General features: G+C 42.2%; 1 protein-coding gene across 1 annotated transcript; it reads right to left on the bottom strand.

Annotated features, from left to right (window-relative positions):
- Positions 1–4591: 4591 nt before the first annotated feature.
- LOC122940396 (interferon-induced protein with tetratricopeptide repeats 5-like) lies at positions 4592–11501 on the bottom strand. The gene is made up of 2 exons (XM_044297047.1): positions 11366–11501; positions 4592–6808 (listed from the first exon to the last, which is right to left on the bottom strand). Exons 1-2 carry the CDS (start codon positions 11368–11370, stop codon positions 5362–5364), a joined length of 1452 nt encoding a protein of 483 aa, XP_044152982.1. The 5' UTR covers positions 11371–11501; the 3' UTR covers positions 4592–5361.
- Between the last annotated feature and the right edge of the window lie 1304 nt (positions 11502–12805).

Here is a 12805-nt window from a genome sequence, read left to right as displayed (position 1 = left end):
GCATTCCTGTTTGTGGTGCAGTGTCGTTTAAGGGCCCGGAGATCACGGGCATCCAGTATGGTTTTACGGCCTTGACCCTTACGCACAGAGATTGTTCCAGATTCTCGGAATCTTCGGATGATGTTATGCACAGTTGATGATGATAGATGCAAAGTCTTTGCAATTTTTCGCTGGGTAACACCTTTCTGATATTGCTCCACCATCTTTCTGCGCAACATTGTGGGAATTGGTGATCCTCTACCCATCTTGGCTTCTGAGAGACACTGCCACTCTGAGAAGCTCTTTTTATGCCCAATCATGTTGCCAATTGACCTAATTAGTGTTAATTGGTCTTCCAGCTCTTCGTTATGCTAAAATTTTCTTTTTCCAGCCTCTTATTGCTACTTGTCCCAACTTTTTGGGGATTTGTTGACACCGTGAAATTTTGAATCAACGTATTTTTCCTTTAAAATTATACATTTACTCGGATTAAACGTTTGATCTGTCATCTACGTTCTATTACAAATAAAATATTGACATTTGCCATCTCCACATCATTGCATTCAGTTTTTATTCACGATTTGTATAGTGTCCCAACTTTTTGGGAATCCGGTTTGTATTTTTTTGTAATTACACATTTATTTTGTGCCATTAATTTTTTTAAATTACAAAAAAAAATATAAAGTATACAAATTTAATCTCTGTTTCGGAAAGGATTCAAACTCCAAACCTTGTACATTAGAGGCAAGGACGTTAACCACTACACTATACAGCTACATGTTAACCTACACAGAAATATAAAAAAAGTATTCTGCTGAATAGGAATACTCACTACATCAGAAACTACTATGAGGTTTTTCTGACACAGTTTAGCATTCAGCTTTATAGCCTCTAATGTATAACGTTGGGAGTTCAAATCCCGGCAGAAACTTTTCAGAAATTAGATTTAAATTCACTGGGGTGTCCCCAAGCACTGACTCCATATAAGGTTATAGCTATATATGGAGTCAGAGCAGGGACTACTAAGCCGAACTAGAGTCCTGACACCCTCCCCTCTTCAGAGCAGTGGGTGCCTGGGGTTCTCCCACTGACTTCCATTGTACTCGGGTGCTCGGTAGATCACCAGAGCATTGCGAAGTGCAAGACAATTATTGCTTTACCGCCTCAAATTACACAGTTTGCTGCGCTCCTTAGTGCACAAAACAGTAACAACGGTTCTTTAGAGGCCCCCATAGCAATAATGTCCCCATCTGTGTCCCACACCATAACACCACCCCCACACACTAATGGTGACCTTTTACAAGTAATGGCGCACCCTTAGCTCCCTACAGAAATAGTGTCCCCATATTGTGGTGCCAACTTAGTGCCCCACAATGTACAGTAATTACATCTCATTAATGCCTCCTATAGTCCATTATAGTTGTATTAGCATAAATACACAACATATTCATCCATCTAACTAGTATTGTTGACTCTATTCTATGATGAAGTGCTGTGTTCTCAGCAATGAAACAGTGCTTCATCAACACAGGCTCAGCGATACTAGTTAGGTTGATAAATACATTATGTATTGAAGACATCTCTCATAACCCCTTTCGCAGCAGCCATTCATAGCTGAGTCTGTGCTGTGTGAGTCGGCTTCACATTGTCAGCTGTCGGCTGAATCGCTCTGAACAGCCCCTGCAGGAGAACAAATGGAGAGCACTACATGGGGGCATTATATCTATGGAGGGCAGTATATTGGGGCATTATATCTATGGAGAGCACTACATGGGGGCATTATATCTATGGAGAGCACTACATGGGGGCATTATATCTATGGAGAGCACTACATGGGGGCATTATATCTATGGAGGGCAGTATATGGGGGCATTATATCTATGGAGAGCACTACATGGGGGCATTATATCTATGCAAAGTACTACATGGGGGCATTATATCTACAGAGTACTACATGGAGGCATTATATCTAACGAGTGCCCTACAGGGGGCCATAATATATAGTGGGTGCACTACATGGGAGCATTATATCTATGGAGAGCACTACATGCGGGCATTATATCTACAGAGTACTACATGGAGGTATTATATCTAATTAGTGCCCAACAGGGGGTCATAATATATAGTGGGTGAACTACATGGGGGCATTATATTAACTGGTGGCACTGCAGGGACATTATGGACAATTATATATAGTATAGTCTGCTATCAATTTGCAGGCAGCTTCCAGCACACTCAGTATGAAGGCAGATGCTGAGTAGCTGTTCAGGAAGTGTAATGACTGTAGATAGGAACAGACGAGGACAGTGAGTCCCTGAACGAGAACCCAGTCTGCTAACCCTACCTACTTGAAGTATAAGCCCTAAATGGCAGAACCTCAACTTTACGACAGTCCCTACACTAATACAAGTGCAGGACAAACAACTACACACAATATGGACAAACACAAAATGCAGAGTTGTATGAAATGGCTCAGAACCAGATGGACTTAGCAGTACCAAAATGTGAGACAAAGGAAGGTTGGGAAACAAGAACATGAACCAAGAACAACACTAGTGAGCCCAAAGATTATCACTGGTAATGGTTCCCTGACAATAGGTGATTTAAATAGAGAGCCAGGTCCCTGGAACAGAACCTGATTGGTCCGGTGACCTGACTCTCCCGGTCAGACACAAAACCTGAGAGGTGATAGGGCAGATGGGCTGTAATTCAGACCACTGCCTGTCCCCCCCAGCGCACGTGTGCTGCGTGGAGAAAGCAGAGCATTGCACACTGTGACTAAGGCCGAAGCCGAGGATCACGTGGCTGGAGCCCAGACGGGTAGGTTTCTTACAGAGAGGTTGTGCTGTGTAACACTGTGTTAGTTTGTGTGAGGAAAGAAGGGAGGAGGTAGCAGAGCTGTGCTCGTGTATGTGAGAAAAAAGTCAGTGAAGAGAGTATGTGACCAGTGCTGAGGGAACGCCGCAGAGCCCAAACGGAGAAGAGAGAAGTGCCTGAAAACCAAGTGCCAGCATTGCTGTGGGCATAAAAAGTGAAGCTGAATCCAAAAAGCAAATAAGTGCAATTTTATTTGTTTGTTCATTTTTCATGCACAAAGGTTTCCATAGCCTTTAAAGGATACTTCAGAACTAGAGTTGAGATTCACTGCTCTAAACTGTTTTTTGTTTTTGTGTCATAAATGTTCTACTGTCCAAACAAAGATGGTGGCACCGGACTTTTATAACTAGAACACCAGTGCTGTCATATCACAGTACCATGGAACTAGCAGCACCATATTACTGCAGAAAATAATGTATTTCCACAAATCAATATTGCAAGACTTTATTGATAACATTGAGGATTACATCATTGTTTTAATATACAGTATATATATAGTTATATATATACACTCATCTAAAGAATTATTAGGAACACCATACTAATACGGTGTTGGACCCCCTTTTGCCTTCAGAACTGCCTTAATTCTACGTGGCATTGATTCAACAAGGTGCTGATAGCATTCTTTAGAAATGTTGGCCCATATTGATAGGATAGCATCTTGCAGTTGGAGATTTGAGGGATGCACATCCAGGGCACAAAGCTCCCGTTCCACCACATCCCAAAGATGCTCTATTGGGTTGAGATCTGGTGACTGTGGGGACCATTTTAGTACAGTGAACTCATTGTCATGTTCAAGAAACCAATTTGAAATGATTCGAGCTTTGTGACATGGTGCATTATCCTGCTGGAAGTAGCCATCAGAGGATGGGTACATGGTGGTCATGAAGGGATGGACATGGTCAGAAACAATGCTCAGGTAGCCCGTGGCATTTAAACGATGGCCAATTGGCACTAAGGGGCCTAAAGTGTGCCCAGAAAACATCCCCCACACAATTACATCACCACCACCAGCCTGCACAGTGGTAACAAGGCATGATGGATACATGTTCTCATTCTGTTTACGCCAAATTCGGACTCTACCATTTGAATGTCTCAACAGAAATCGAGACTCATCAGACCAGGCAACATTTTTCCAGTCTTCAACAGTCCAATTTTGGTGAGCTTGTGCAAATTGTAGCCTTTTTCCTATTTGTAGTGGAGATGAGTGGTACCCGGTGGGGTCTTCTGCTGTTGTAGCCCATCCACCTCAAGGTTGTGCGTGTTGTGGCTTCACAAATGCTTTGCTGCATACCTCGGTTGTAACAAGTGGTTATTTCAGCCAACGTTGCTCTTCTATCAGCTTGAATCAGTCGGCCCATTCTCCTCTGACCTCTAGCATCAACAAGGCATTTTCGCCCACAGGACTGCCGCATACTGGATGTTTTTCCCTTTTCACACCATTCTTTGTAAACCCTAGAAATGAAAATCCCAGTAACTGAGCAGATTGTGAAATACTCAGACCGGCCCGTCTGGCACCAACAACCATGCCACGCTCAAAATTGTTTAAATCACCTTTCTTTCCCATTCTGACATTCAGTTTGGAGTTCAGGAGATTGTCTTGACCAGGACCACAACCCTACATGCATTGAAGCAACTGCCATGTGATTGGTTGACTAGATAATCGCATTAATGAGAAATAGAACAGGTGTTCCTAATAATTCTTTAGGTGAGTGTGTGTATGTGTGTATGTGTGTGTGTGTGTGTGTATATATATATATATATATATATATATATATATTTACACACACCCATCTATTCAATACATTATTATATATATTATATGTATATAATATTTAATATTATATTATATACAGCTATAGTAATCTTGAGTGGATCAATGTAGCAGAGCTGAGCTTGTGATTTTCCTTATCATATATGTTTTATATATTTGTATAAAGTGCATTCATGTGGAAAACAATGAAGGTAATACATTACATCATGATGAGTTGTGGGAAATATAAGTATATACATTTTTCTATTTACTATATAAGAATATACATTTTCTAGAGATGTTTTAGATATACTTTAGCTTGAAATGTCTAACCTACAACATTTCTTTGAACATGCTGTGTGCCCTGACTAATCAGATCCCCTTTGCTGTTCCCCCATCCTTCATGGTATTAACTAACACAATAAGGCTACTTTCAAATATGAGTTTTGGCATTCCGGCAAAGGATCTCAAAACTGGGCCAAAACGGTTCCGTTTAGTCCTCATGCATTCTGAATGGAAAGAGATGCGTTCAGGATGCTGGATCTCAAGACCTGAAACCAAAACCAATAGGTGAAAGTAGCCTAATCAAGACAATGCAGTTGCATCCCCCTCCTCTCCCCGCCTCATGTCTAGTGTTCAGTTGTTCACAGTACTGTAGATAGGTTTCATGGAGACACATGTTCTCCTGATTTATGAAAAGAGAAAAGGGTACGTTTTAAAACACAAGATCTGTCTTCTGTGTCGCTCCTTTTTCAGATCACCAGCTTCAGCTCACAGAGTTCACTCACATATTCCGCATTGTGAGGGTCATATTTTAAGGCTTTTTCAAAGCAATCAATTGCATCGTTCATTTCTCCATTCATCTTATGGACAAAGCCAAGCAAAGCGAAACCCTCAGCATCATGAATATCATTCTGAATCTTCTTTGAAGCAATTCTTTTTAGAGACTTTGCACTGAACTCTCTCTCTTTCATGCATAAAGTAATCTGTACGCTCTTTTTATAGTAGTTGATGGCTTCAGATTCAGACCTCATGTTGTATTCTTTGAAACGTCCATAATTGTAATAGATCTGCTGCTTCTCCTCATCAGTAAGAGTGGTAATTGCCATAACAGTTTTAAACGTGTCCTCGGCTTTTTTATATTTCTTGACTTCACAGTACATATTTGCTAAGTCTATATACGCATAAACAAAAGTTTTCTTGTATTCCAGCACCTTCTCAAAATGAAACAGGGTATTTTGCAGGAGGTCATTTAATTTTTCAGTCTCCGTTTGGCTGATATACCTGTTCCTGTTTCCAAACCTTCTTTTGTCATTGAAATACTTTTGCCTATAACAGAGTCCAATTTGGTGATGCAGAAATCCAGAAGTTGGGATGAGATCTACTGCAGTTTGTAGGGCACGCAAGGCATCATCTAGCATCCCAGCTCTCCTGTAAAACTTTGCTACATAACGGAGTAAATATGGAGAACTTGGAGCTTGATTTTTGGCTTCTTCAATATAGATTTTTCCCTCGTTAGTCCTGTTTAGGTCTTGAAGCTTCAAGGCAAGAAGTGACTTCACCACGGCATCATTTGGATTCTTCTCCACTGCACGTTCCAGTAGCTTCAGTGATTTGCATTCTGAAGCAGGACATTTTTTGCCATTGAAACCTTCCAGTCTGTAGACCACTGTTGCATATCCACTGTTCCACTCAGGGTCTTCTGGCTCCAGCTCCAAAGCCTTTAGAAAACATTGTTTTGCTTCTTCATAATATCTGGCGCAAAATTTAAACAATGTCCAGGCTTTTTCACCATAAATTTCAGCTATGTCTGTGGTATCTTTCAGTTCCTTATATATTTTCTCTACCTTATCTATATATTTTTGAGATTCTTCATACTGGTTCAAGTAGTAGAACACCCACGCATAATTTCCGTATGTCACCAAATACTTTTGATCAGTCCCAGTCGGGTTGTTCTCTTTAATCATTTCTTCTGCTTGCTTTAAATGGGCAATAGCTTGTGTGTAGTCCCCTTTCAGATGCATCACATAGGCCAGTAGATTGTACACCATGTATTTGTTCTTGGTGACAAGGAATGTCAATTGATCATACAATTTGTCTGCTAATTCATCAGGGTCTGTGTCCTTTAAAAGAAGTTTCCAAGTAAAGTGGCATTTAAGTTGTAGTAAACGCAGCTTCAAAGTTCCCTTTTCTGATCCACTGGGATAAAGAATGAGAGGTGATTGGTATTAGTAACTGATTAAAAAAGTGATAACATAAAATGCACAATATATTACATATGCTGTAGGGTACATGAAATGCACCACCAGATACAATATGTAACTAGAATGTTATATGCATTATATGCCCTCTAGTCAGTATGTAAGGAAACTTTGTGTTCAATGTGTCCAAACTGTAAGGTTAAAGGGGTTCTTCAGTGAGTACATATTGATGACCTATCCTAAGGATAGGTCATCAATATCTGATCGACATGGGCTTGACTCTCGGCACCCCCACCAATCATTTGAAGAAGAGGTGGTACTCGCATGAACGCTGTTTCTGCTTCAAGATTACATTGCTCATCTCAAATGCAGAGACACTTTTGGGGTAAATTTGTGAAGACTTAAGTTTTATATGAAAAGTCTTGATCTCCTCTGTGCTGAAATGAGATGTACCTAACTTATTAAAGGGAGTAGAATATTGATGACATATCCTCAGGATAGACCATCAATATCCTTTAGACTCTGAGCAGCCTCACCGATCTGCTGTTTGAAGAGGCTGTGTTCCTCCAATGGTCGCATGGCCTCCTCACAGTATACCAAACACAGTGCCATAGATTGTAGAGTAGCTGTTCTTGGTATCAGAGCCCAGGCTCAGTCACTTGAATCTTCGGGACTGAGATACACATAAGCCATTTGACCAGGGGAGTAGCTAAAGGCTCATGGGCCCTGGTGCAAGAGTTCAGCTTGGGCCCCCTTTCCCTCAGTGCTTTGTGGCCAGGGGCAGGGAAGCACATAGCCTTCGTGCTGCCTGAGGCAGAAATTGAAACGGCCCCCCCCCCCATGCCAAATTCTTGACCTTTCCTCCAGTCAGAGGTATAACTTGACCAGCATGCACTTTCTATAATACTGGTGTCTTCAAATGTGGCACAAGGGTCTTTGGGCCCCCTCAGGTTCCTGGGCCCGGTAGTGACTGCTACCTCTGCACCCCCTATAGCTACGCCCCTGCATGTGGCCCATGAACTCTTCAAACAGCTGATTGGCGGGGATGCCAAAGTCAGACCCCCACCAATCAGATACTGACTTGACCTGTCATGAGCTGACAGTCGCTGTGCACTGGAAAGATCTGAAGGTCCCAGCTTTATGACGTCACAAGTCAGTTTTTTTTAAAACAATGAAAACAGCCATGAAAAATGGATGCAAAACGGACAGAAAATGGACGCACACATGGATGCAGAAAGGCCATGAATAACTGACTGTGTGTTTTAACAGCTGTTTTTGTCATGTGCGTGTAGCCTTAGACTAGGGATCGACTGATATTGATTTTTTTAGAGCAGATATCGATAACCTGTGAACTTTCAGGCCGATAGCCGATAACATAAAACAATATTCTGTGCATTTTCATTTTTAAAAAAAAAAAAATTCTGTTACGGCGTTCACCACATAGGAGATTAAAAAAATATATATTTTAATAGGTAGGACTTTTCGGACGTGGTAATATGTTTTCGGACGTGGTGATATGTAATATGTTTATTTATTGTTTAGATATTTTATATGTAAAATTGGGAAAGGGTGGGATTTATACTTAATATTGTTTTTTTTTAATTTACTTTTTTATTTAATAACTATTTTCCCCCTTAGGGGCTAGAACCTGGGATCTTTTAATCCCTTGTCCTTTTCACCCTAATAGAGCTCTATTAGGGTGAATAGGACCTCACACTGTCCCTGCTGCCCTGTGCATTGTACACACAGCAGCAGGGAGATTACCATGGCAAACAGGGCTTCAGTAGCGTCCTGGCTGCCATGGTAACCGATCAGAGCCTCAGGATTACACTGCTGGGGCTCCGATCAGAAGCTGCCACTGCCACCAATGAAGAGAAGGGGACTCTGTGCCCACTGCCACCAATGATTTTAATACTGGGGGGGGTGGGAGGGTGCACTGCGCCACCAATGTATTTAATACTAGGGGGTGGGGGGGCGCACTGCACCACCAATGATAATTAACATTTTATACAGAAGGCGGGTGTGTCGGCGCAGAATCACATAGCGGCAGCAGTGAACCCCTCAGTTAATTGCCGCTGATTGCATCTTCCTGTCATATAGGCTGGGCACCGTCTCCTATATTTGTATTAGACGTTAATTATCATTGGTGGCGCAGTGCGCCCGCCCCTCCTCCTCCCGTCTCTCCTCATTGGCAGCGCGGCACAGGGGGAGGGAGAAAGTGACTCCTTCTCTCCTGTGCTGCTGAGGGAACATGAGCTCGCTGACAGCAGCGCGCTCATGTTCTGTGATAACGCAGATAATGCTTCCAGCGCGCTATCGGCAAGGTTAGATGCCGATACCGATAACTTTGAAAATCATGAATATCGGCCGATAATATAGGTAACTTCGATAATCGGTCGATCCCTACCTTAGACTGTAAATGTCTTGGCGGTGGTTCTGGACATTTTAAAACTTCAGTGCAGAGATTGCAGCGGCACACTAACATTTCAGCTGCTGGGGAGGGGGGCCGCTGTCAGTGACAGTAAGACCCCCATTAGAGAAGCCATGGACTTTTTTTTTACAGTCCCTGCCTTCCCCATCCATCTATGCACTGCGCTCAATGACCGCTGTGTATTGAGATCAGGAAGTAGCAATGCCATTTCCTGCTCCAGTCCCAGTGGTCAGGTGGTTACCGAGGGCCAGGTGTCTGCGAGAGATGCTGGTACTTAGCATACCCAGATCATCTGTGCAATAAAGTTGTAAAAAAATGAAATGAATAAAAAGTTAAATGTCCCTCAAAGCTCTTGTATAGAGCACAGGTTAGGACCATTGGGATTTTAGGCTCCTAGGCGGGATAACCAGGCCTGAACTGTTGATAGGTCATCAATATCAGGTCAGGGTCAGACTCTGGTACAACTGCTGCTCAGCTGTTTTTAGGAGCTGTGGTGCTGGAACTAGGTAGTGGAACTAAACAGCTCCATACACTGTGAAGTGGCTGTACCTGGTTACTACAGGGAGCAACACAGCATTAATCGGGCATGGCTACTACACTGTGTACTGAGCTTTGGAGTTCTGGTGCCTTGTTCCGCAGCTGCAACTCCTGAAAACAACTAATAAGCTGCCCCCTGCTGATCTGATATTGATCTGTAGTTAAAGGGCTTGTGTTGCTGGTACATATTGATGACTAGTGATGAGCGTCAGAGGTCATATTCGAATTCATGATATTTTCCCAAATATTTTGTAGAATATTTGTCATATATTCGCGAATTTGTATATTCGTTATAGTCTACATTCTTTTCTTTAACGTGAAAATCGGCAAGGTAATGATTGCGTAATATGCGAATATTGCGCCCTCAATACAGGCGTGGGTCAAAAACGAATATGTAGCACTATAGAATATAGTGCTATATATTTGTTTTATAGAATATTCGTAATTTTTTCCATCTAAACACATGATTCCTTCCTGCTTTTTGCTTGTGGGCCAATGAGTCATTGGCCCACAAGCAACTTAAGCAGGGAGGAATCATAATTTCAGATGAAAAAAAATGAACATTCTGAAAACGAATATATAGCACTATATTCTAAATATTCGCGAATTCTCAATGTGGTGATATTTGTGATAAAAATTTGTTTTTCGTATATTCATGCTCAACACTATTGATGACTATCAGATATTTACCTACTGCACTAATACAGAAAATACCTAACAGGCGCTGTCTGACATATCCTCATTTTCACCCAGGCAGCCCATGCGCCGATGCTCTCCCTTGCCCTGTGCTGAATCACACTGAGCAAAGCCATTTTTGGGGGATCTGGTGACGTATCAGGCTTTCTAGGGGGCCTGTAAAATGGCTAGGGCAGCACTAAAGCCTGCCCATCAGAGCCGGGGACGTCACCAGGATCACTGCTGGGCAGAAGCCTCCACCTAGCAGTGTACAAAATATAAACAAACAAGCCCCTGCTAAGGGAGAACATTGGAGCATTTAATATCAGGGGGGTGGAGGGGTAAAAATGGGTATATGTCTGGGTTCAGCTTTAAACCCGGACAACCCCTTTAAAAGAGGACCTGTCACTTCTCCTGACATGCCTGTTTTAGTAAATAATAATATCCCACAGAAAATGACAATTCGGGAGCATCTATTTATATTACTCTGTGCTGTGTTATTGCTCTTTTATTCCTACTATACATTTATGAATAAAGGTACAACTGGGTGTTACCAGCTGGGGGGTGTCCCTGAACAGTCTCACTTTGTCCAATGCAGGTGCTGGTGGTAACACTCAGTTGTACCTTTAGTTTTAAACTTCTAGTGAGAATAATAGAGGGACAGCACAACATACAGTAAGGATGCTCCAAAATAGCTATTGAATGAGGGATGCATGCAGTTACTAGAACCGACACGTCAGTAGAGGTGACAGGTCCTCTTTAAGTGGAAATTGCTTACACAACCGACCCGAATCTACAATACATGCTTCTTCATCATAGCTGTAACTTGACAAGGTATAAAGTACTGCCCTATAATTGCGGCATCATGGAGGTTAATAAATAAAACATTTAGGAAAAAGTGAGAGTATTTACCTCATTTTGTCACCTCTCCTGTCCTTGTGTTCTCTGAGATTTGGAGAGGAAGCTTTCTGAATAGAACCCAGTGATCACCGCGCTTTTATGGTATATACGGTAGTCCCCCACCGTCAGTGCTGAGAGGAGGGGAGACGGGAGAAACGATACTGCTCCTTGTTAGAAACAGAAAGGAATGGAAACTGAAACCAACTCTGTTAGTAACCAGGCAATGGTGAGGGCATTCATTCCTGCAATGACTTAACCCCTTCATGCTAATTCCCTTATAATCATCTTGTCATAGAACAGAGTCTTATTACATAACTACAATTAGTTTTTATAAATTAATTTATTTTTAATATCTGACATTCCATTTAGCTGAGAGACAGCTGAGAAATAATGTTGGTCTCTAGCATACACTGAAAATAAATAGTTCAAAGGCTATGGAGACTTTTGAGAGCATTTATTATTATTATTATTATTATTATTGCTTGTACTCATTTTGGGCTTAAAAGCATATTTTAAATTGCTATTTATAAAAAATGTTCAGCCCCTTTCTCTGTACAGCATTTGCAAAGTAGCAGGCTCTCTGTCTACACGGCGTCCTTTCAGGGAGCTCAGCTGGAGTATATGTATGATCTTATCTCTGAACTTCTAATCTTTGAACTTCTAAAAGCTCATAAACACTCATTATAGCGCAATTCTTATCAAAGTGATCGGAATATGGCTTAAATAAGTGTTTATGAGCTCTTAATTCAGAGATAAAGGATATACATAGACGGCTCAGAATAAGGCCTCCTGCACATGACCATATCCATTATGCCATCTGCAAACTGCAGATCTGCAAAATACGGATACCTTCTTTGTGCATCCCACATTTTTCTCAGACCCGATCCCGCAAAGCGGACAAGAATAGGACATGTTCTATCATTTGCAGCACGGTTCCACCGATGGGGGCAGCACGCGGATGACCTGCCCATTTTTTGCGGCCCCATGTGAATTAATGGGTCTGCTTGCGATGAGCAAAAAATGCCGATCAGCCACAGGCCAAAAATACAGTCGTGTACATGAGGCCTAAAAGTGAACGTAAGGAACTCTGCAGCTGAGCTAAAACATAACCCTTTACGGCATATCCTCTGGATAGGTCATCAGTATTTGATTGTGGGGGTCTGACTCCCCAGATGCCCACTTATCAGCTGTTTGAGAAGGCAGCGGTTGGTTCTGTGAGTGCCACGGCCTTCTTGCAGCTTACTGAGCACAGCGCCGTACAATGTTCTCATACTTACCAATATTTCAGTTTGGGGCATATAAGCCCCGCCCTGGGAACACCTTAGACCCGCCCAGAAACACCCATTTGTGAGCACGGTTTGTGTTAGCCCCATCCATTTTTGGCTTGGGTCAGTGCACATTTTCCGGGACAGTCTCTGAAAATCAGGGACAGTCCAGGCAAATTTGGGATAG

This window comes from Bufo gargarizans, chromosome 6 (genome assembly GCF_014858855.1).
Source record: "Bufo gargarizans isolate SCDJY-AF-19 chromosome 6, ASM1485885v1, whole genome shotgun sequence".
NCBI classification, from domain to species: Eukaryota; Metazoa; Chordata; class Amphibia; order Anura; family Bufonidae; genus Bufo; species Bufo gargarizans.
The sequence above is the reverse complement of the archived record's forward strand: the minus strand, read 5'-3'. Positions and strand labels throughout refer to the sequence as shown.